The sequence below is a fragment of the Bubalus kerabau genome, chromosome 7, assembly GCF_029407905.1.
Source record: "Bubalus kerabau isolate K-KA32 ecotype Philippines breed swamp buffalo chromosome 7, PCC_UOA_SB_1v2, whole genome shotgun sequence".
NCBI classification, from domain to species: Eukaryota; Metazoa; Chordata; class Mammalia; order Artiodactyla; family Bovidae; genus Bubalus; species Bubalus kerabau.
The window spans coordinates 88,231,995-88,258,191 of record NC_073630.1 but is presented as its reverse complement, the minus strand read 5'-3'; the positions used below and the strand labels follow the sequence as shown (position 1 = coordinate 88,258,191).

General features: G+C 37.1%; 1 protein-coding gene across 1 annotated transcript in view; it reads left to right on the top strand.

Annotated features, from left to right (window-relative positions):
- The first annotated feature begins 2,867 nt into the window (after positions 1 to 2,867).
- Positions 2,868 to 26,197, top strand: part of LOC129657251 (transmembrane protease serine 11E-like) — a 59,626-nt gene continuing 36,296 nt past the window's right edge. The window contains exons 1-2 of the mRNA XM_055587467.1: positions 2,868 to 2,925; positions 23,062 to 23,186. Coding sequence (XP_055443442.1) covers positions 2,918 to 2,925; positions 23,062 to 23,186 — 133 coding nt within the window. The 5' untranslated portion in view covers positions 2,868 to 2,917. The remainder of the gene's footprint in view (positions 2,926 to 23,061; positions 23,187 to 26,197) is intronic.

The window sequence follows — 26,197 nt, the reverse complement described above, 5'->3', positions numbered from 1 at the left end:
TATCTAGGTTGGTCATAACTTTTCTTCCAAGGAGTAAGCATCTTTTAATTTCATGGCTGCAGTCATCATCTGCAGTGACTAGATGGACCTTTATTGGCAAAGTAATGTTCCTGCTTTTTAATATGCTGTCTAGGTTGGTCATAACTTTTCTTCCAAGGAGAAAACATTCTTTTAATTTATGGCTGCAGTCACCATCTGCCATTTTAGAAATACATAAACCTAAATATGGGCTTTTCAAATGGCTCAGTGGATAAGAATCCATCTGCTAATGCAAGAGATGCAAGAGACTCAGGTTTGATCCTTGGGTTGGGAAGATCCCTGGAGTAGGAAATGGCAACCCACTCTAGTAGTCTTGCCTGAAAAATTCCATGGACAGAAGAGCCTGGCAGGCTACCGTCAATGTCACAAAGAGTTGGATATGAATGAGTACCACACAGGACAGCACAGCACAGGAAACCTAAGTATATAAGAATATAGGACCATATAAAGAATTTCTTTGAGTTTGGAATGTAGATTTTCATAGAGAAAAAAAGTCATGAGGTCCTATTAAAATGAATCTAACAGGTTCGATGCAGGATGTAGGAAGCTTAGGGATGGTGCACTGGGATGACCCAGAGGGATGGTATGGGGAAGGAGGTGGGAGGGGGATTCAGGATGGGGAACACGTGTATACCCATGATGGATGCATGTTGATGTTTGGCAAAACCAATACAATATTTAAAGTGAAAAAAATAAAAAAATGAGTCTAACAAGTCTTAGCCCAAAGTCACTCTGGCGAGAATGGGTTCCTTTGAATGAAAGAGTATAATCAAAATTTTAATAAAATTTTAATGTGAAGTAGAACATAGTATGTGAAGCTAGTATTAATATTTTAATTAATGAAGATTTCATTTCTTAAGGGCTATAAAACAAGAAAAGCTTAATCTCATAACCTAGAAGTTTTTACTTCATCATTGTTTCTTCTTTGTTTCTGGCTGAATTGTAATTTCAAGTGAGTAGACAGAGACATGAAGAGAAAGCAATGGCACCCCACTCCAGTACTCTTGCCTGGAAAATCCCATGGATGGAGGAGCCTGGTAGGCTGTAGTCCATGGGGCCGCTAAGAGTCAGACATGACTGAGCAACTTCCCTTTCACTTTTCACTTTCATGCATTGGAGAAGGAAATGGCAACCCACTCCAGTGTTCTTGCCTGGAGAATCCCATGGACGGAGGAGCCTGGTGGGATGCCGTCTATGGGGTCGAACAGATTTGGACATGACTGAAGTGACTTAGCAGCAGCAGCAGCAGCAGCAGCAGACAGAGACATGATACTATATATTGAATAACTTCGAGTAGATATCCATGCTTTTCTTCAGTGTTATCTCTTAGTTAGAATAAAGAAAGCTAAGGTGTTGCTCTCTCCAATCCCAAGTACAGAATGCCCCAATGAAGAGGTTTCTTGAGTTACCTTTAGAGAATTATTCCAGTTCTTGGCAGCCTAATCCCACATTTCACTGTGGACCCCAACTTTTACAGCTGTTCAGATGAGCCATTCATTAAATGGCTGAGTAGAAGTATTCAACCATACTTATTTGCCTTCTTTACACTGATTTTTAGGATTGGTTCCACATACCTCCTTTCTCTGTCCTTCCCTCTCTCCTTTCCATGCATATTTTTGAAAGCCCATTGTCTTAGGAATAAAGTTACTGTCTGTTAAGATTTACAGTTTAGTGGGGTTGAGATAAAATAAACAAAAATTTCTAATACATTATGGTAAGTGTTATGATACTATGAGAACATAAAGGAGAAACATCTAGTTTACAGGAATTAGAGGAGGCGGTTTAAACATTTTACCTAACACGAATACCAGACATTTGCATATACATGTGTCAGTACACATTTTTAAAAATTAGATTATTATCTTCTCAGAAATAAGATAATAATGACTGTGTTGGCAGATATGCCTGTCTCCACCATAGGAAACACCACTGACCTAACTGAGGGTTAATATATGCAAACTATATGAATTTTCTAGAAGAATGATGGCACATAATTTTGAGATATTAATGCTTTTCTAATCGTTACTGTATTTTCAATAAATATCAAAGTGAAACTTTTATTATATGGATTGTAGAGTGGAAAGCATGTCAGATTAGTTAAAAAAAATAGGTGTTATATAATAGCTTCCCACTAGTTATCTATTTTACACATGATAGTGTATATATATGTGTGTGTGTGTGTGTGTGAATGCTACTTTCTCAGTTCGTCCCACCCTCTCCGTCCCTGGCTGTGTCCACAAGTTTGTTCTCTATGTCTCCATCTATGTTCCTTCCGTGTTGTACAGCAGAATCCAACACAACATTGTAAAGCAATTATCCTTCAATTAAAAAAAAATAATCACCCTTATAAGCAACAAAAATCATGTCTTCCTTTATATATATATTTCCCCAAAGCACCTTTTATTAATAAACAAAAATATTCTTTAAAGAAATAGGTGTTAGTACTATATAGAGGTATTAACTGTGATTTTGACCAATTTAACTTAATTAAACCAAAGTTTCTTATTGGAAATGTGAAGTTGAGAAAGATTTATTTTTTTTTTCTAGATTTAAATATCTGACTTTTATTGAAAAAATCTACCTTATATGGTTTATAGTAAGACTTTTAAATTATTATAATCTGAAGACAATAGCTTTTACGTTCCCACTCCTAGAAAGTACCAATATTATTTATGTTTTCTTGCTCCCTATAAAATTTGACTTTGTCTTACTAGTAACACAGTCTCCATCAACTAGCCAAGACCCGTCAGACTGGTTCTAATTAGATCATCAGTGACTTCCCTCTTCTTAATCCAGCCTTCAAAGTTGCTGATAGAGTCAGATACACACACTGATTGCAGACCTTGGTCTCCACAGGAATCTTCTCTGCTGGTCAGCAATGTATCGGTGAGTTCTCTTTTCCTGTGTCTAAAGTTAACTTGTTTAAAATGGCATGACCCACATCAAGGAATGTGTAGATCTCTAGTTCATTATTTGCTTAATATGGAAAAATACTTTTGATATTTAAACTGAAATTTTGTCAAGAAATAGATTTCTCTTCTTTATGTACTAGTGTTCCCTGTCCTCTTCTGTCTCATTCCAAAATGTTTTTCTATATACTTTAAAAACAGTTCAACAAAAGATTAAGATACATGGTGTTTGACAACTGTCTTTTAGTTTGTTTTGAGGAAAATAGAATGTGTTTTTACCTTGAGTTCTATTTGTCCCAAGTCATGTTATATATTACAGAGAAGGAAATGACAACCCACTCCAGTGTTCTTGCCTGGGAGATCCCATGGACAGAGGACCCTGGTGGGCTACAGTCCATGGGGTTGAACATGACAGAACAACTAAACAACAACAACGTTATGTATTATAGTGCATTATACTATATTATATACTTAATTAAAATTATACATGAGAAAAAAACTGAAACCAACTGTAAAGATTAAACTTATGCTTCTTTCTGTAAATAAATAGTATAAATTTTAAAAACTATATATGTTTTAAAAGAACAAGAAAAATTTAAGAAGACAATGGGATGAAATTATTACAGTTGGATTTTCAAAATAAATCCAATGACACAACTTCTCTAATAGAGAAATCATAATTATTTTGAGGCTGTTTTCTTTAAAAGTTAGAAACTAAATAGTAACAAGTTTACAGTGTACTAGTTTGGACTCTGAAAATTTTATCCTCATATTAAAAATTTATTTTCTCTGATTAAAATATTGGCATGCTATTTTTTTTTTAATTTCTGCTTTGAGAAGAAAATAGTTTGAAAAGTATAAAACTCCTAATGGGATCTTAAAAATGAAGAACATGCAGGCTCTGTAATTGATAAAGAGTCCTACAAAGTTATGAGAATTTTAATACCCTCTATATTTGTTCATGAGTCAACTCAGAGTTAGACATCACAAATTTAATCAGACTTTTCAAGGCTTCCTGCCTTTTTCAAGTACTTCTCTATAATCCATGATGGTTTTGTATCTATACTTTTCTCTGCCTTACTTTTTACAATATTACTATAGAAAATGGCTTTTATTTAAATATATAATCCTATCAAACTCAAGATTCTAAATCTGATTTCAGGCTACATTGATCTGAGTCTGGACTTTGTGTAGGGGAGTTATAATGTGGGGGTATTGGAATGAATTTTTCTGAATATAATCTCTAATTTGAAGCAAAAAATATTTTCATCATAGATGAAATCTGCTTCATCATAGATGAAAGATATGTATCAACAGAAAACAAACAACACCTTCCTGATCCAAAAATTGTATAGAAAGTGAAGCATAATTATGTTTGTGTCAGCCTAGGAGATGTTCAGAGAATGGGTAGAGTCAAAAGGAATTAAACTTATTATGCACATTTGCTGGAATAAATGTACCAACTAGAATGCTTTGAAGAAAGAGGTATATTGAAATATATAGGGAATTTCATTTTTTAACAGTGATTGTTATAAGTTTTTATTTTTTACTGAAATATAATGTATATATAGTAAAGTATGCATTAAATATTTTTACAACTCAGTGGATTCTCATAAGCTGAACACATTTGTGTCAAAAGCACTCAGATCAAGAAATCAGCCCTCCTGAAGCTTTTTCTTTCTTCACTTCCATTGACTATTTCCAAGAATTTCCATTCTCTATAGGCAATTTCTTTTTAAGGCCACTGGTTCATAACTGGGAAGGCAAATCAGAAACAGGTAGAAAAATTTATCAAATGACATGCTTCTTTTTTTTCCCCTCTTTTTTTTAACACCAAAAACATTTTGTATCGGGGTGTAACTGATTAGCAATGTTGTGATAGTCTGAGGTGACCAGTGAAGGGACTTAGCCATAAATATACACGTATCCAGTTTCCCTAAAACCTTACTCCCATCCAGGGTGGCATATAACACTGAACTCTGCTACTTTTTCTTTAAGCATATTTCTGATATGCTTCTTCACTACTTCTTCACTACTTCAGCTACATAGCTCCTTCATTACTTTACCTGTTCTAAATGAAAACCACTATTTGTCAACAAAAGTCCGTCTAGTCAAGGCTATGGCTTTTCCAGTAGTCATGTATAGATGTGAGAGTTGGACTATAAAGAAAGCTGAGTGCCAAAAAATTAATGCTTTTGAACTGTGGTGTTGGAGGAGCTGCTTAAGAGTCCCTTGGACTGCAAAGAGATCCAACCAGTCCATCCTAGAGGAGATTAGTCCTGGGTATTCATTGTTGAAGCGGAAACTCCAATACTTTGGCCACCTGATGCGAAGAGCTGACTCATTTGAAAACACCCCGATGTTGGGGAAGATTGAAGGCAGGAGGAAAAGGGGATGACAGAGATGAGATGGTTGGATGGCATCACTAACTCAATGGACATGAGTTTGGGTAAACTCCAGGAGTTGGTGATGGAGAGGGAGGCATGGCATGCTGTGGTTCATGGGGTGGCAAAGAGTCAGACATGACTGAGCAACTGAACTGAACTGACCTGGATTTTAGAATTTAAAAGTTAGAAGAAATTCAGATCAAATACTATTGTTTTCTCCAAATTCTGATTTTATGCTGTCCTTTGAACATGAAGAAATCAACACATTACTTGTATTAAAAAAAAAATACAACAGAAGGTTAAAGAAAACTTTTTCAGGTATAAGTTTACAGGGAAGAGATTTTGGAAGAGAAGAATATATTTATTAAATAATAATATAATATATACATATATAATAATATAATAATATTGATGGACAGTCTGCCTACTGTATTCACCAGCAGGCACTGACAACCAGCAACCACTGACAGCAGACAGAATTTATAGACATTAATATTTCACATGTTTAGACAGATTAAGGTAAACTGAGTACTATTCCAATGAAACAAAATGGACAACTTTAATTTTTACTCAGTAGGATAAGCATTATCTCTCAACTTATAACCCATGGATCCCCTCCATTAAATTCACTGGGTACTTATTAAAAGTAGAAAACTTCAGTTCTCATTCAAGAATTCCCATGAATCTCCGGTTGAGGTATGGGAATTGTATTTTTAAAAGTTACACAAAGTAATTCTTATTTATTGATACAGTGTAAAGCCATAAAAAGAAAGGAACTTTTAAGACAGAAAGAACTTAAAGTAGAAATGAAATAGGTCAGCTATTAAAGAGGTGGCCCTTTGTTTTCTTTAAATTGGTATAATTATGTATTAATGGGAGGTGTTCTCTTCCCGGTCACCTTTTCCTCCAAGGGAGAAGAGTAGTCATTTACACAACATAGTGATGATTAAGGAAGAGAAGATAATTTCAGAATATGGGAAATTGAAGGGTGGATACAGACATAATTTGGGTAGTTTGTGTCTGACAGAGAGGGTGGTCATACTTGGGTTAAAAATCTATTTGCTTATAGGGAAAAATCTCAAAGTAAAATTAATCTAGCAACATCTTCCTTTCTGCCCTGAAATTAGCCAACAGATAGTGATAATGAAGGGTGAGGTGTAGGTCCAGAGATGCCTTATCATGGTGCTCCAAGTGTTTAATGCTCTGTGTCACTTCTCTTTCAGCTGAGATCTGTCCTGGTCCATGTAATAGCTTTTAATGAGTTCTCATTCTGTACTAAGTTCTTTGTGGAAGAAACTGATTTGTTGGGCACCTATATTATGTATTACACCCTTTGTAAAATGCTATCTGATTTAATGTTGACGATCCTTTGAGAAGCTGTTATTATGATCTCTCCTTTAAAAGAGAAAATAATTGCAGCTCGGGGATAGTGAGTGTTGGATCGAGAAACTGACCCTGACCTTTCTGGCTCTGTAGTCTATTATTTTTACTATAATACTGTCTATTGTGTGTAGGAAGCTAAAAGAAGAGTCTTTGGAAAATTTGCTTTCTAACAGAGAAATGGAAAGCACACATATATGCATATACACACATGGAGAAAATGGATATGCATGTGTAGGAATACCTGTTTATATAATGTATAAGCAAAGAAACAAGTCAATACCAGTTAATATTAAAGAATGGACATATATACCAAAGGAAGAAGGATGGTGGTATAATTTTATTTTCATTGATTGATCTTTAGAAATGTTTTGAAGAATTCATAGACTGCCCTTACTTAATTTTCTTAAAATTGTCTCTGTATTTAAAAAAGATAATGTGAACTAACTTTTATGTACTATCTCAAAAGTGATCAGCATTCAATTATATAATTTCTTTCTAAAAAAGATTGCAACATGTGCTATAGTGTAAAAATCAAGTTCTCCTTAGTGCACCATTTCATGGAAGAAATTCATTAGTCTGTAATAGCTGTAACTGTCTAGTGAACCTTTGTTATTATTCATTTTTGTCTGCTTTCCTCCAAAATAGCCTTGTTTCAATATAATATGGGAATAAAAAGAAACATTCAAAAAATAAAACAACATTCCAGCTTTCTTGTCAGCACTGAGATTTACAAACATGCTTGATGCTTTCGTCCTTGAGGATGGGGACACCAGGCAGTTGTGGAGCAGGTCTTCTAAGACTGTCAGTGCTGAAATGGGTGTTCTGTCTGCATTTCACGGCTTTCTCAGGATTAGTTTAGAGGAATTCTGCTAAGTACGTTTCAAAGCGCACTCCTTTGGACATACTCTCATCGAAGATGGTGGATGAGAATTTTGAAGAATGGTCTCATGGTTTCAAGCATAATTTGAAAATTTTGAAATGAGTGGGTTAGAGAATAGGAAAATTTTAAGAGGTTGAGAAAGAAAAGTGGGCTACAGAGGTACCACATCATGCCAGAACCTGCAAGCCCAGCCTTCTCCTATGTACATACATGGCCTGCTTGACTGAGCAATTTCTGAGATTTTTAGAATAATAAGTCCAAGGTGATAGAAATAAGCTTATGATATTTGTCAACAACAAAATAGAGACATATGCTTCCTGTCTACCAGCCTCAGAGGTCTACTTAGAAGACTATCCATTGAATAATAACATTGTTCCTTGAAAATATAACTTTTATATCTTTTGACACATGAGACAGTTAAATCAGCATAGCAGTAGCACTACTGAGGTAGATAGAGGAGGCATTGTGGGGATGGTATAGCATTGTGATTAAGAAGCCGTTTGCAATCAGATAAACTGGAGTTTGTAATCAGATATTTTGGATTCCAAAGTATAATATAGTCACCATTAAATTGTATCTTGCAATCTTTCATCTGAAGATGTCAGATGATATCTTTTTTGAAGCTGCAGAAGCAGTTACAGAAGGATTTAGCACTCTTAAAAGTTGAGCTATAAATCAGTGCAGAACAAAGTACTAATTGCCATCATTTGTTTCACATGTGCTGTGTGCTACCTACTGTTCTAAACTATCATGTGCATTTAATCTTTATTAAAAAAAAACAATGGTTATATTATTATACCTATTTTCTAGATGAGGAAACTGAGGCTTAGTCAAGTAACAATATTTGCCCAGAGGTGATAAATGGCAGAACTGGTAATTAACCCAGGTCTCTGTGTGTGTGTGTGTAAGTGTGTTAGTCACTCAGTCATGTCCAACTCTGTGCAACCCCATGGACTGTAGCCTGCCATACTCATCTGTCTATGAGAATCTCCAGGCAAGAATACCAGAGTGGGTTGCCATTCCCTTGTCCAGGGGATCTTCCAGACCCAGGGATCGAACCTGAGTATCCCGTATTGCAGGTTGATTCTTTACCATCTGAGCCACAGGAAAGCCCTAACCTCAGTCTATCTGATTGCAAACATAGGTTCTTAATCACAATGCTATACCATCCCCACAATGCCTCCTCTATCTACCTCAGTAGTGCTACTGCTTTGTTGATTTAACTGTCTCATGTGTCAAAAGATATAAAAGTTATATTTTCAAGAAACAATGTTATCATTCAATGGATAGTCTTCTAAGTAGACCTCTGAGGCTAGTAGACAGGAAGCATTTCTCTCTGTGTTCTATAAATTAAGGGATACCATAGGTCTCTTGCCTGGAAAATCCCATGGACAGAGGAGCCTGGAAGGCTGCAGTCCGTGGGGTCGCTGAGGGTAGGACATGACTGAGCGACTTCACTTTCACTTTTCACTTTCATACATTGGAGAAGGAAATGGCACCCCACTCCAGTGTTCTTGCCTGGAGAATCCCAGGGATGGGGGAGCCTGGTGGGCTGCCATCTTTGGAGTCACACAGAGTTGGACACGACTGAAGTGACTTAGCAGCAGCAGCAGCATAGGCCACCTCATGCGAAGAGTTGACTCATTGGAAAAGACTCTGATGTTGGGAGGGATTGGGGGCAGGAGGAGAAGGGGACGACAGAGGATGAGATGGCTGGATGGCATTACCAACTTGATGGACATGAGTTTGGGTGAACTCCGGGAGTTGGTGATGGACAGGGAGGCCTAGCATGCTGCAATTCATGGGGTCGCAAAGAGTTGGACTCAACTGAGTGACTGAACTGAACTGAACTGAACAGTCAAAGATTAGGTAATTCACATGTAATCACATGAATGAGTGAGTCAGTCAATACTAAAGATGGACTCTGTCCTCCCAGTTCACCTGTGTACTGAGTCCAGTGTTACCAAGTAGAAGAGTTAAACTAACACAGGTGTCTACCTGACCCAGGAGATATTATTGTTGCTGTTGTTATTATTGCCATTTGAATTTGTATAGAAATGTATGGACTTTAAAAAATTGATTATTGCACATTAAAAGCTTATCAGGTCATAGTAAAATTCAGAAGAGATATATATGTATATATAGTAGGATAGATATGTATATACATATATATGGATATATTATATATGCACATATGTTCTTTACACAAAACTTCAACATATATTCTTATTTTACACCTATCAACAACTGTGAGGCAGACAATTTTAATATGATTATGATTTTACAGGTAGGAAAACCAAAGATTAGGAAGACTGAGACTTCCAAATCTCTAAGTGATTGGTAGAACTGGAGTTTGAACATACACCTCTAACTCTGGGCCTGAACTCTCTAATACTCCCTGCTGCCACCACCACATCATGATCCCTATAATCTCAAGTGCTTTCTTGGTTGTACTATGTGCTCAGATGCTCATGGACTATAGCCCGCCAGGCTCCTCTGTCCATGGGATTCTCCAGGCAAGAATACTGGATTGGGTTGCCATGCCCTCCTCTAAGGGATTTTCCCACAGGGATCGAACCCAACCCAGGGATCGAACCTGCACTGCGGGTGGATTCTCTACCATCTGAGTTACCAGGGAAGCCCACTCTCTTGGTTAAGTAGAGATAACTTTCCTTGCTCTTTAAATAATTAGCTTAACCTTAGTGTCTCCACTTCCCTAGTCCAGAAAATAGCAAAGATAATAAATAATACATATAAAATATTTCAAAGCAATCTTTCAAACCTTAAAATACATTCAAATCATAATTAAGTACTTGGATATATATTACTAGATCCAACAGCAAAGCTAGATTTGGGCTTCTTAAGCAGAGTTCTAAAGCTTTGCACTAAACTGTGTACTTCATGGCTGATCATTGGCTTGATTTACAGATTTTTAGAGCTAGACAGCTCCAAAGATGAGTACTTTTACACATTTTCCTTACCAGTTGAATCCTTTTTACACACAGGTCAGTTCAGTTCAGTTGCTCAGTCATGTCCACCTCTTTGCGACCCCATGGACTGCAGCATGCCAGGCTTCCTTGTCCATCACCAACTCCCAGAGCTTGCTCAAATAATGTCTATCGAGTTTGTGATGCCATCTAATCATCTCATCCTCTGTCATCCCCTTCTCCTGCCTTCAGTCTTTTCCAGCATCAGGGTCTTTTCCAATTTGTCAGTTTTTCACATCAGGTGGCCAAAGTATTGGAGTTTCAGCTTCAGCATCAGTCCTTCCAATGAATATTCAGGACTGATCTCCTTTAGAATGGACTGGTTGGATCTCCTTGCAGTCCAAGGGACTCTCAAGGGTCTTCTCCAACACCACAGTTTAAAAGCATCAATTCTTCGGCGCTTAGCTTTCTTTATGGTCCAACTCTCACATCCATACATGACTGCTGGAAAAACCATAGCTTTGACTAGACAGACCTTTGCCAGCAAAGTAATGTCTCTGCTTTTTAATATGCTGTCTGCCGCTGCTGCTGCTGCTAAGTTGCTTCAGTCGTGTCCAACTCTGTGCGACCCCATAGATGGCAGCCCACCAGGCCCTGCCGTCCCTGGGATTCTCCAGGCAAGAACACTGGAGTGGGTTGCCATTTCCTCCTCCAATGCATGAAAGTGAAAAGTGAAAGTGAAGTTGCTCAATCGTGTCCGACTCTTAGCGACCCCATGGACTGCAGACTACCAGGCTCCTCCGTCCATGGCAGGAGGAGCATTTTCATTTCCTCCGTCCATCTTCTAGGCAAGAGTACTGGAGTGGGTTGCCATTGCCTTCTCCAATATGCTGTCTAGGTTTGCCATAGCTTTTCCTCCAAGGAGCAAGCGCCTTTTAATTTCATGGCTGTAGTCACTATCTGCAGTGATTTTGGAGCCCAGGAAAGTAAAGTCTCTCACTGTTTCCATTGTTTCCCCATCTGTTTAGACACAAGATTCATGCAAACCCCTGCTGTATGGAGCAGTGTTGCTATGGGTGGAGTGGGACTGAGACTTGGAGGCCTTACCTGCTCTATCATCTCCTTATCCCCTCAGGCACATGAGGGAATTGAGGGATTTTTCAACCTGCTTTGAAAGCAACTTAATTCTTCATTATGAAGGAGGAATAATGACAAAGCCAACATTTGTTGACCATGTACTGTTTACCTGTCATGATGCCAATTGCTCTGTATGTGTTATTTCATTAACACTTAAAAGAACCATACAGTTAGGGTCTATCATTATCTCTATAGGAGGGTAAATGTAGACCTAGAGAGGGTAACTTGCTTGCAGCAAGTGAGAAGTAGAACTGGGCCTAAACCCAAGCTGTTTGACCCCAAAGCCCAGACCTATATCCACTAAACAAGAAAATAGAATTTATTTGCATAAAGTCATAGAACTTGTTACAATGAATCCTAAGTGGAATCTTGGTTTCCTTTTTTTATTAGCATCAAACTAATTACTTGTATCTCAAAATTGTGTGGCCAGAGAAGACTAAGTAAAATACTTTATGTATCTCTCATATAGTAAATATATTTCTTGAATGTCCTCTTGTCACAAAGATAATTACATTAAAAAATCACAATTTACCCTGGTTGCAACTAATCTGTTTTGCATAATGGATTAGTTCCAGTTCAGCTATGACTGATAGGAAACTTAAAGTGTCTTATATAAAATGTCATTTTATTTCAGTTTAATGTAAGGCAGGTCTGGAGTTAGGAAAGTAATGTCTGATAGGGAGATTCACCAAGTATTTAGGAATCCAGGTTTCCATTGCTGTGCTGTCCCATGAGCATGAACATACAGCCTCCCAATCATGGTTCAGTGTGATTGCCTGAACTTCAACCAGCACATTAGGATTCTACCCACTGGGATAGAGACTCCACTGGTCAGAACTTAAATCCATATGGAGATTCACGAACAAGGGACACTCTTCTATTTTCCAGGGGGCCATATGTTCAACCAGAAGTCAAAGATTCTACAACCAAGGAAAATATTTGGAATAGGCACCCATGAGTTTTTAGCACAGACATGCTAAATTTGAATGATGAGAGGGATGTCCTGTTGTGAACAGTAGGCAGATAGATATATGGGTATGAAGTTTAGACAAGTGATCTGCATTTATAGATTTGGTAGCCATTAGCATTTAGATGTGAATTAAAGCCATAGACATTGGTGACTGAAAATATTTAGTTCTTTTGGATAAGATAATACTTTTCTTATACTTTTCTGGGGTTAATTTGGACTATTAATTCTACCTTATGTTAATATGAATCTGAGCATATTTCACTGTTACTATACAATGACAATACATTGAATTATAACTAAGTTAAGGTGAGTATATAATCCAATGATTAACTTTACAAATTCATGTTCCATCCAAAAGTTAAAACTCAATACATCCACTATATTATAGATCAGCAATTGGTACAGGAAATTCACTAACCAAAAATCCCACTTTTGTAAGAATAATATAAACATTAACAGAATCCATACATTTTCCAATTCTTCCTCATTGTTAAATTAATTCATATGGGTTTTATTATGTACATAAACTAGATTTTCTAAGGGATTCTTTGTATATGGCATACAGTGCTTGCCAGGGAAACAACAATGAGGAGGACACCACAGAGTCTTAACACATGTTCCAGCTGGCACATTCTAATTTTAAGGCCCATCAGTGATTTGTACAAAATGCAATTTTACAAGTTTGGGACTTTCAAAACTGGCTTAGGATGTAAGTAGTCAAGAAACTTTATGACTTTCTCATATAAAACTCAGATTATTTCAATTGACCATGTCATTTGACCATGCCAAATAATCTGGCATCATCCATCAGAAAAATGATACGTGTGAAAAATTATGCTAAAGTTGATTGCTTAGAAAATTGTAAATTTTAATTGTAATAATGTTGAACATTTCTTAGGTTATTTGAGGCATGGAACACTAGCTTTGGTGGAAACTAAAGCATATGTAGATCAATTAAAATTCCAAATGTTTCCTACAAATGAAGAAAATGAGAGCATATTCAACATCATTTAAATTGGGAATTACGGGTTGCTGGAACTTCTGGGATGTTGAATTTGCTCTCAGATTTCTCATCTGAAAAAAACTTACATGAAAGGACTTAGTTCTTAAATAAAAGCTCTAATACAGAGACACAGGTCACTGGTCTTTCAGTTCAGAGTTATTTCTGCTACATCGTGTGAACTGTTATGAGAGGCATCTAGACAAAGTCATGGGAAAGATGTGGTAGGAGAACATCTAACGCTACAAAACATTCTGAAAGTCAGTGCTGTGCATTAGCAGCTTCAAGAATGTCTCTGGGTCAGTTTTCTCAATCATTTTTTTCTTCTGATACTCCTGCCAAAATTACTCATGCACTCCCAGTTGATGCTTGTTTTTCTTCCACATTTTCAAGTGCATACAATTCCCTATGGCTAGTTGCAATGATGTCTCAACATTTCTGTGTGAAACTGCTGCCTTTAAAATTGCCTACTCAGGTCATTTTGACTTACTATGTTGACCTGGAAAGTTTGAAGAAAATAAAGCAAATATGTTACTGTAATTAAGGACTAAAATAGCTCACTTTATAAGTATAAAGACCCATATCTAGTTACTTAATATGATCTTTAAATTTTTGTATCCCACCTATCTGTGACTATAAATTTCTAGAGGTCAGGCAGAGTGCCAACCTAAATCTCAGTTTGTAGTTTCCTGTGCTATACCATATCTGGCTGGGAACTTAATAAAGAGCAAGTTGAAAACACAGTTGAGATCAGAGACATTCCTTACTGTTGAATTGTCATTAATGCTTATATAATAACAAGTGTCCAAAAAAGTCTGATGATACCACATGTGTAATCACAAATTCCTTTTAATGTAGGCAGGATGAAAGATATTATCACTTGAGTTTTATGGTCAGTTAAATACAAGAATCATTAAGCTATGGGTTTTGTCTAAGTTAACAGTTAGTGGTAGGGTTTTCTGTCTTTTCCAACATTTACTAAAAACTTACTATTGTATTAAGTAATACAATGCTTATTAAAAATTTACTACTGCACTCAGTAATACTGTATTCTTATGTCTATGATTTTAATAACTTTTAGCTTCTTTATAATGTGAAAATGCCACACAGAGCCATTTCAATAATTAGTGAAGTGTTGTTAGATAAAAAATTATCTTAGAGCTTGATATAAATAATTTCACACTGCCCCCCCCCACATAAAATTGTTTTCATTGAATAATAATTGGTGCTATTTTCCAGTATTGAGGAACATATTAAGATTATTATAAAACTAATTTTTGTTTCTATGCTAAGAATATTATGGAGAATATTGGTCATGACATTACCGAGTATTCTATTAGAATCTAAAAGAATTTCACTGCAGCCAAATAATTGTTCAGGTTTTATCTTATGGGTACTATGAAGAATGTACATGGACAGGGTTTATTTGTTTTCCTTGTTTTGTTTTTGAGTTGGCTGCTGGAAAGCTTCAAATTTTGTGGTCTGACTTAAGGAAGTATCCAGAAGGTGAATTATGATAAGTAGTTTTAGTATTAGTCTCATTTTGTGTTTTCACTTATGTTTTACTTTCTTCCTGCATCTTTAAATAAAACCATATAGTAATGTAATTTAATACTATATATACTTTAATGATTATACAAATGTAAGTATATATCTACTGGAGTGGGTAGCCATTCCCTTCTCCAGAGGATCTTCCCAACCTAGGGACTGAGCCCAGGTCTCCTGCATTGCAGGCAGATACTTTACCATATGAGCCACCAGAGAAACCCATACATCTTTATGGGGGTACTTTAAATCAATCTAGAACAAGATAGAATATAAATAAAAACATTTATAATAAAAACAATGAGCTTCCCATCATTTATCTTGGTGCTATAAAAATAAAATGAAAACAACTGTCTAGAAATTAGATTACTACTTTGTTATGACTGTAACTTCTCTTTGAGAACTATTCATAGTTATTATTGTAGGGAATACATACATAATTCAGTCCAAGGGGCTGGCTGATGCTATCAGATAATTTATATGTATATTCGTATAACAGTGGACGCAACACAAACATGTTATTTGTAACTTTATAAGGAGTAATGCATTTGTATTTCTTAAAAAAAAAAACATGGCAATGCAAACATATGATCCATAAACATATATACAAAATTTTAGTTCCACCCTGGATATTTTAATAGTGTCGTTCTAGTTTATAGTAAGACTCTAATCTCATAAGATTGAAGATCTCACCAGTACCTGTGGATACAAGTCTTCCACAAAGCACAAGGTATCTGAAGTATTTGTGTGGATTAAACAAGCAGGCACACTCTATGATGTAGAGAAATGAGCTAAATATAAAATAAAACCTGAATCAATATTTATCAATTGATATTTTAAAACTGAAGCACTGACTGAGGGAACTGATAATGTCATAAGTTGCATGCTCAGTTGTGTTCGACTCTTTGTGACCCCATGGACTGTAGCCTGCCAGGCTCCTTTGTCCATGGGATTTTCCAGGCAAGAGTACTGGAGTGGATTGTTGTTTTCTCCTCCAGGGGATCTTCCCAACCAAGGGATCAAACCCATGTGTCCTGCATTGGCAGGGGGATTCTTGACTTGACCACTGAGCCAGAGAGGCAGCTATGGGGTCACAAAGAGTCAGACACCACTTAGTGACTGAACATGAGCATGAGAACATCATAAGGGATTATGCTGTTACTTCATCATGGTATCTTTCCTTATGCTTTTGTTTGAATATCGTAATTATGTACAGACATTTAATGATCCCAAATAATATATGTCTCCTGAAATTATTGTCCCCTTATTTTAATATCACTTTTCTGTGTTACAATAATACTTAACAGTAGATAGATAAAATCACAGTTGGAAAATTATATATTTTAAACAGGTAAAATAAACATATTATATTAACCAAAAGTTTAATTATTACATTAAAGTGTTTTATGAAAATCATGTTTTACTTAAATAGTAAATAGTCTTCATAATGACTGACTTATCTTTTCCTGTGTGTAGTATTCCAGTTTTGTGTGTAAGACTGAGGCAATCCAGAAGTGCTGTGAAAGACAGGAGATTGAAACCCATACTGTGGTACTGACAAATGATCAGTTCAATTTGGAGTAATCAACTTCTATTCAGTTCCCTCTGTGAATGTATCTTGAGCAGCAGAGTGGTCAGAGAATAGAGATAAGTAAGGCTCAGACACTATCCTCAAGGGAACTCAAAATGTATATTCTGATGTGACACTTAGGGGTGAATAAAATTTACTGAAGTGGAGGGGACTTTTCTGAACTGAATCTTATGTATACAGAGGCATCTATGACGAAAGCAAAATACAAACTCTAAATTACTCTATATAGGAGGCAGCAGAAGCAAAGACAAACAGCCAGAAAGCTCATGGGGAAGAAGGGGAATGCCAGGCCAACTGAGGCCAACTTGGATTTCAAGTGGTTTCAGTCACTGGCTCTATCATTTCCAGAAGAACAGTTTACTGTAATAGACAATGATTTAGAGATTAAGGAAATAAGCTGTATGATGAGTTTTAGTAAGACTTGTCAAAACAAGGTCAGTGGTAATGGTATTAGAGACATGTTACATTAGATTTGCCATGTAGTTCAGACCAAAAATTGCAATTATTGTAAGTTCTCAACACAATTAACATTGACTTGTAGGATGGTGCTTACAACAGCCATCAATAATCTGTGGCCCAAGAGCCAAACCTGTCCCACCATCTATTTTTGTACAGAGCTTGAGCTAAGAATTATAGCTTTTAAATGGTTGAAATGAATAAAAAAATTTTATAAGTGAAAATTATACAAAATTCAAATTTCGGTGTGCAGAAATAAAGTTTTATTGAACACAGCCATATTCATTTTTGTTTATATTAGCTGTAGCTGCCTTTAAACTACAATGGCATAGCTGACTAGTTGCAATAGAAATCCAGAAATCTGCTACTACTATGGGACCTTCACAGAAATCTGTTAAAATTACTATGAAAGTGAAAGTGAAAGTTGCTCAGTCCTGTCAACTCTTTGTGACCCCATGGACTATACAGTCCATGGAATTCTGCAGGTCAGAATACTGGAGCGGGTAGCCTTTCCCTTCTCCAGGGGATCTTCCCAACCTAGGAATCGAACCCAGATCTCCCACATTACAGGAGGATTCTTTACCAGGGGAACCACAAGGGAAGCCTGCAGTTACTACGCGGCCTTCACCAAAAACTTTGCTGATCTGTGGCTTAAGTAGTTAATAATGTATTGAGATCACCAGCTTTATAGACATTGTGCACATGTTCATTCAAAACAGTTCAACTGGACTGAGCAGATGAAACATTCCAGCTAAGAATATTAGCACTGCTTACCCTTACAGAAGGGGCTTCTCTCATAGCTCAGTCGGTAAAGAATCAGCCTGAAATGCAGGAGATCCAGGTTCGATTCCTGGGTCAGGAAGATCCCCTGGAGAAGGAAATGGCAACCCACTTGCCTGGAAAATCCCATGGACAGAGGAGCCTGGCAGGCTACAGTCCATGGGGTTGCAAGAGTTGGAAACAACTTAGCGACTAAACCACCACCACCCTTACAGAGACTGGAGAGCAAGTTCAATATCCATTATTAATCAGTCCATGGTGGTAGTTTTACATTGGCATTTGTTTTGGTAAACTTCCCTGTGAAGCACTGTGAGGCTTGTCGTATGGTTCTCCAATGCTTGCCATGAGGTTTATCTGCAATAGTATAAATACATTTCCCCACCCCCCCTCACATTTTTGTTAATGCTCCTGCTTTTCTTTTTATACTATTCTAGAAAATGACACATTAAGAGGTGATCATGATAATGCAACTCTGGGCTTGCCTTCTGGCAATTTGGGGCTCATAAAAATATGCTGTGCTGTGCTAAGTCTCTTCAGTCGTGTTCCACTCTGTGTGACCCTATGGACTGTAGGCCACCAGGTTCCTCTGTCCTTGGGATTCTCCAAGAACACTGGAGCGGGTTGCCATTTCCTCTCCAGTGTCTCTTCCTGACCAAGGGATCGAGCCAGAATCTCTTAAGTCTCCTGCATTGGCAGGCGGGTTTTTTACCACTATATATAAAACCATATTTTTTGCCACATATATAACCATATTTTAACTGCTATATTCACCTGTTACATTCACTGTCTAGTTAAACATGTCCTCAGTTGAAAAGAAAAATTTAGGAAGAAAGAAACTTGATACCACTGAAGCTATTAGAATTTATCTAGTCTATCTGAAGGTAGTTTTACATGAGGAGGTTCACATAATTTTCAACAGACCCCAATCATAATTGGACAAGGGTTTATGTGCAGGAAGGGGTTAGTTACACAGGTGTCTGTTAATACTTAAAATAGATTTATACCTCTATTTTTTTTTTTAGCACATTTCTACTACATCTAATTTGGAGCAATTCAACACTGAACCAAAAAGTAATTAAGAAACAAGGTTAATCAGTTTGAAAAGCAATGCCATACAGGGAAGGGAAGAGATGTTTCCAATGACAAAATCTCAGTAATATGGCCATTGCCATTATTATTAATAATTAAAATAATGATAATAGTAATTCTTACTATTTGTACAATGATTTTCTACTTGGCAACTCAAAGTAATAAAATATTTTATCATTTCTCTCTCTAAGAGCGTATCAAGTTAGGAAGGGACTGTAGTTCTTATCCTTGTCTTTCATATGTAGAAAATAAGGGAGAGAATAGAATCTTCTGGTATCACACTGTACAATAAATAAGCTGGTGGTCAGAATCAAAAATTTACTCTCTTAATTATTCAGAATGTTTTTAATGGATTCTCTTGGTTTATTCTATGCTATCCCTATTATTTCCCTCAAAGCCACCAAAGACAGAGCATCTCTAAAATAGTTTTGAGAGGTGGGAGAGAGGAACAGAAGATGCAGTAGTATCTCAAACAAGTTAGAGATAGGAACTCCATAAAAAGACATGTATATTAATGCATATATATGGAATCTAGAAAAAGGGTACAGCTGAATCTATTTGCATGGCATAAATAGAGACGCAGGTGTAGAGAATGGACATGTAGACATGGGTGGGGGAAAGAAAGGGTAGGACAAATGGAGAGAGTAGCATTGATATATATACACTATCACGTGTAAAATAGTTAGCTAATGGGAAGCTGCTGTATAGCACAGGAAGCTCAGTTCAGTGCTCTGTGATGACCCAGAGAGGATTGGGTGGGGAGGATGGGAGGGAAGTTCGAGAGGGAGGGGATACATGTATACATATAGCTGATTCACTTTGCTGTACAGCAGAAACTAACACAACATTATAAAGCAACTACACTCTAATCAAAATTTTTTTTAAAAAGACATGTATAACTGTCCTCCTTAGTTTCTTTTGTCATTTAATTTGAAAGCCATGATATTTCCTTTTAAAAAGAATCCATCATAAAAAATACATAAATTAAAAGTTGCTCACTTTTGTTATTTCACTTCTGACTATTAAAAATTTTGTGGTTTTGTAATATACTATATACTTCTCTATGCACACACACATGTATTTTTTATTATTAACATTTACAAAAGCCAAACATAGGATGCATATTATTCTGCAACATTTTTTCATTAAAATAGTTCATTGGTCTTTTGTATGCTGATACAGGTAAATACTACCTCATAAATTTAGTGGCTGCATTTTAAAATTTTCTATCTCAATGAAAAGTTATTGTACAATAAATATAACTTCTGTCTTATATTTCACAATTTTACACATTCATTTATGATTATATCAATTGTTTCCTACAATTACAAATTATATTCATCTGGCATGTGTTGAAATTAGTTATGAAGCCTTTCCCTCTGAACATTCCCTCTAACATTTTGCTTACGTCTGCTGTACACATCTCCTTTCTTCTGCAACAAGTGAATAGCAAGCATTCAGGGATGGAGGGACAGGTATCAGTTTATAAGCTTCTTAGGCACATCTTCACATAACAAATTTGCACAAGTGGAGAAGTCTTTTTATACTTCAGTAAGCGTCATTCTAGGAACAGGTGTTTGGAATCCCACTTAAAGGAAAACTGGAGATGGAAGAGACTGGGGAGAGGAAGATAAAGTTTCCTTGGCTACAGCCCCATGGGGAAATCACAGAACCAAGGACGGAGACCAAGTAGATGCCTGGAGCCTTCACTACATCCCAGTGACTTCAGCAGGGGCAGAGGTCTGTAGTGACGACACTATTGGCTCCTGTGACAGTGTTCCCACTGAACAGGACATTGACACAGAGTCAAGATGGGATGAAGGTGTGCCAGCGACCAAATTATAATCGGCCAGTGACCGATTATACCACTTCTGAAGGCAATGGCACCCCACTCCAGTACTCTTGCCTGGAAAATCCCATGGACGGAGGAGCCTGGTAGGGTACAGTCCATGGGGTCGCTAAGAGTCAGACACGACTGAACGACTTCACTTTCACTTTTCACTTTCATGCATTGGAGAAGGAAATGGCAACCCACTCCAGTGTTCTTGCCTGGAGAATCCCAGGGATGGGGGAGCCTGGTGGGCTGCTGTCTATGGGGTCGCACAGAGTCGGACATGACTGAAGCGACTTAGCAGCAGCAGAAGCAGTCCTGTATCAAGCTTCCCTGGTGGCCCAGTGGTAAAGAATCCACCTGCTAATGCGGAGATGTGGGTTTAATCCCTGGGTCCAGAAGACCCCCTGGAGGAGGGCATGGCAACCCGTTCCAGTATTCTTGCCTGGGAAATCCCATGGACAGAGGAGCCTGGCGGGCTACAGTCCATGGGGTCACGAACGAGTTGGACATGACTTAGTGACTAAACAAGTCCTGAATCACCAGGAAATGGAGTCCCCTTGGTTTCTGTAAGCAACAATTATTTACTGTAAAATTCTTCACAATTTTCAAGAAGTTTTCACATTCGTGATCTCATTCAGGGTCCTACAGTCAACCATGTGCTTTAGACAGTGGGTGACCTGTCTCTTATTGCCAGATAGAGGAACTTAGTTCAGGGTCTAAATAACTTGTCCAAGTTGGTAAGGAAAGGGTTGGGCTTGGAATTCTCTTTATTATGAATCCACCTTCCAGGATAACCCTCTCCTTTCCCCCTAGTTCTCATGTACCAGGCTTCTGTGTAGACAAGAACACATGCCTTGTTTCTACCAGCATGATAAATGCCCCAAGAAATCGAAAATAACAGCATCATGATTCAACAACTTGGCCCACTCTGACTTTTCATTTTCTCTAACTTTTGAGTTTGTTTAGAAGCTATTGTAACACAAGGGAATGGTAACTTTACTAATCAAACAAAAAGCAGGTTGATCAGCATTTTTCAGTAACATATTTTTGAAAGCAGAACAAATGGGAGAGGTTGAGGAAGTTGCATGCAGAGGGGATTTCCTGCAGCATTGCTGAAGTTTAGAGGTAAACATCAGTTCAAACACTCTGGCTCTGTAGAAAAGAACTCTGGTTCTTTTCTAGAGTTATCCTAGAAGTTATCTAGTGTATCCTCGAAGTTTGTTTCAGAAAAATATTACGAGAATAGAATTAGGAGCTTTGCCTGGAACCTGATATGGTTCAATCTATAACATATATCATGTGCATGCTAAGTGACATCAGTCGTGTTTGACTCTGTGGGATCTTCCTGACCCAGAGACTGAGTTACTCCTATATTGGCAAGGAGGTTCTTTACCACTAGTGCCACCTGTGAAGCCCAAAAGTTTAGGATTTAGGGAGTTCCCTGGTGGTCTGTGTGTTTAGTCACTCAGTTGAATTCAACTCTTTCCAGCCCTTTGGCCTGTAGCCCACCAGGCTCCTCTGTCCATGGGAGGAATTCTTTTCCAGGCAAGAATACTGGAGTGGGTTGCCATTTGCTTCTCCAGGAGCTCTTCCAGACCTAGGACTTGAAGCTGCATCTCGTGTCTTTTGCATTGCAGGCAGATTTTTTACTCACTGAGCCATCAGGGAAACCCTAGCATGTATCATAGGCCATTTAAAATTATATGATGGAAATAGGCTTTAAACATTTTCATAGCTTGTACAGTGCCTGAAAGTATCTTGCATGTGACCGGCTCAGTAAATCATAGCGAACTCTTACATTGCACTTGCTACATGCTAGGCGCTGTTGTAGGCACTTTACCTACAGTAATTCATTTAATCCCTAATGATAATCCTCTGAGACAGGTGCTATCGTTATCATCTTCATTTTTTGAGCAAGGAAACTGAGGCACAGAGAAATCAAATTACCTGCCTAAAGTCAGGCAACCAGAGCCAGGAATGGCTTCAGCAGCCTGGGATTGGGGTATGTTTTAAATCAAAACAGTACTCTTCCTTCTGAGTGTCCTGAATTAATTCCCCAGGAATATCTGTTTCACCTAAGGAGTGGATGTGGTGTACATTATAATATAATCCATCCGTTTGCTTTCTTTCTCAGGTCATCTGTGGGGAGGGCCAGGAAGAGGGCTTGTCTGGAGCCCTGGGTTGTCGGCCTCATCACCTTTATTTCCTTAATTGTCCTGGCAGTGTGCATTGGACTCATCGTTCATTATGCAAGATACAGTAAGTATGGGTTGCCCTGGCATCATGTGATTTACCTCAAATATTTCCTGATCTACATTTCTGTTTTGATTTGTCTCAGGCTTATTCATTCATTACCATAATTTGTTCGCATGGATAGTTCAAAAGGATCTTTACCTGCCTTGTTACTCATTTAATCTGCACAAGCCAAGGAAGATTCTTCAATCTTTGATGTAGCAATGTTTCCTGCTGGGAGTACCATGCTAGTTTTCATATTCACTGACAAGCAATAATCAAGTCTTAATTATGGGAAAACCATAGGAAAGGTAGAGTCCAATGTTTGGAGAAGTTTGAGGTCATAGGGCTTTAAATCATCTTGATTTAAAATAACTCCAACTCATTGAAATCCTTACAGTTCAATAAATTATACAGTCAGAGATTATAAACTGGTAGGCTCTATTCTGTACTAGTAAGCTGGAAAAGTGCTTATGGCAGTATATGTTGAATAAATGTCTATTGTCATTATTTTAAAATCATCTTGGGATATATTGCAAGTGATTAAAGAAGACAGGATATGCTGAAAATGTTAATTATAAAGAAGTTCACTCTGTGGTAATCAGGTACCTCCCTGCTAGATGAACCATGAACACTTTTCTGTTATTAGAAAAGTCCCCAGGGTACTTCAGAACTGTTTTTCCAGGGCATAACAACCCTTTTGAAGTTTCCTTCTTACTCTGTCTCAGGTTTTAATTAGTTGACTCCATTTTGATCTATTGGTTTAATATCTCCCTTAGTGACTAGATAATGCATTGATATTTAAGGCCCTGTAACCAAAAACCTAATCACATGATTGTAATTTAATTGGGAATTTGAAGAAGTTGCTTTCCTATGAAGAAAGATGGTGATCTGTAAATTGGTTATCTTCTGCTAACAGACACAAATCCAATCTTCATTTCCTAAACAAGGTGGATTATTTCTGGGAAATTTAAAGAAAAAGTATTTAAAGATTTTTTTGAAGGGGGGATAGAATTTGCCTACATGCAGGTCTTTGAATTTGTAGTATCTGCATTTTGATAATTTCTCTGAAACATGTTTTTAATATAAAAAGAATAGCTAAAATAATTTTATAATTCTATAGCTCTGTTCTGAATATACTAAGTCTCATTATGCCGCAAACATCATTATTCATTTCTATGGATGTCTAAGACTATGTTTTATGCACTTTTGTATTTCTAGAACTTAGCAAGTTCCCAGCACATGTTAGATAATTAATGTTTATTGAATGCTGAATGATGAAAATGAATTAATCATACCTATGATATTTTCTTGGAGCATATTTAGGCTTGTCTGACTTAACAAGGAATTCCTAGTAATGTTAAGGATCTCATTACTTCAGTGAGAGAAAATTTTCCTTAGTACTTCTCCTTTGCTCTTTCCAAGTCATGTATTATAAAGCTTACAAATTTTACTCATACACATACAATAACAACCTGGTAATATTTCTTCAGTGCCCTGTTCCTATATATCCTATTGTTGGGATGATCATCTGAGTGATGTGGAACACACAACTTCCACTGCCCACACAATACACCTGAATAAATAGTGATTGTTATGATGTGTGTTGCTGTCATATTTGTCCCCTATCTTCTGTTTACAGATGTAACATAAGAACAGAGTAGATAAAGCACATGAGCATTTAGGAGCTGGCATGCCTAGAGAACCAAAGTGAGCCAAACAAATCTACTGTAGAAACGGGCAGATAAAGATGGAGATGATCAGACTTGGAAAAACATCATTTTGGCATAAAACCCAGGCAACATAGAACTGTGTGTACAGTTTGTGTCTGGTGGCCTTTGGGACTATGTTTCTATCTCTTCAGTAACTTGAACAATAGCAGTATGTCTCCTATGAACGTCATTGTGGGTTATAGAATCACCTACAATGAATAATTTCCTGTTAGAATATTATTAGCCAACTCATGTTCATTTTTCTTACTTTTCTGTTAACACTCTGATATTTTTCATCAACTACACATGCCATATAATTCTGTCAACTGCAAATGTGTTTTGACACCTAGCAACCTATTTGACTCTATCAGGCAAATTAAAATATTGATTATAGTAATTTGTTAATTTAGTTGTAGCATATGAAATTGCTGATATTTGACCATTTTTAACCTATATAAATGGCACTTTCAAATAATTCAATCTAATAATTAAAAAAAACAAGTCTAAGGATATAGAAGAGTATGTTCACCTCTTTTTTAGAACCTTACTATTCATTGTGTGATTTGGTACCAGCAACATCAGCAGAACCTAGGGGCTTGTTAGAAATGCCGAGTCTTGGACCTAGCTTTAGACTGAAGGTAAACAGTTGGTCCCTATTTCAATATATTAAAAATCATACTTGAAATTGTGTATATTGTGATCTGTTTGCATTTCAGGTCACACAGGCCATTCAGGGCCAGGAAAGGAAGAAGGAAAATCCTCCCTAGACCCTCACTTAGGTGGCAAATGCTTAGGAGAGCTTGATTGTTCAGCACCATCCATCTCCTTTACAAATCACTACTCTTTCCCCAGGTCTTGTCCAAGTCTGACCAGTGGCTTCCCTTTCTATCCCAATAAATCCTCAGAATGACCAGAATGATCTGGTAAAGTCGTGTTTTTTGTTTTTTGTTTTTTTGTTTTTTTTTTTCCTGATAGCTCTCATGCATAACTAGAGATTTCTCCTATAGCTTCAGTGAGTGAGTTTGGTTTTCTCCATTCCAAGAAGCAGTGTATCATGAAAATGTGTGCTTTGGGAGTTAGATGTTGGGTTGAAACCCAATTTAATCTTTTCTGGCAACCTTATGTTGAGGTTGGACAAATGCATTTACATTTCTGAGACTACAGTCCTTACTGTTAGATGCGGATAACATTGCTTTCTTATAAGGGTAATTTTAAACTGAGTGAGATATGTGAATATGCTAGGGATAGAGGTGTCTAATGTTAATTTCCTTTCCCTCTGGTGTTTAAGTGAGATAAAGAATGAGAAGCAAGAGAGAAACTCAGGTT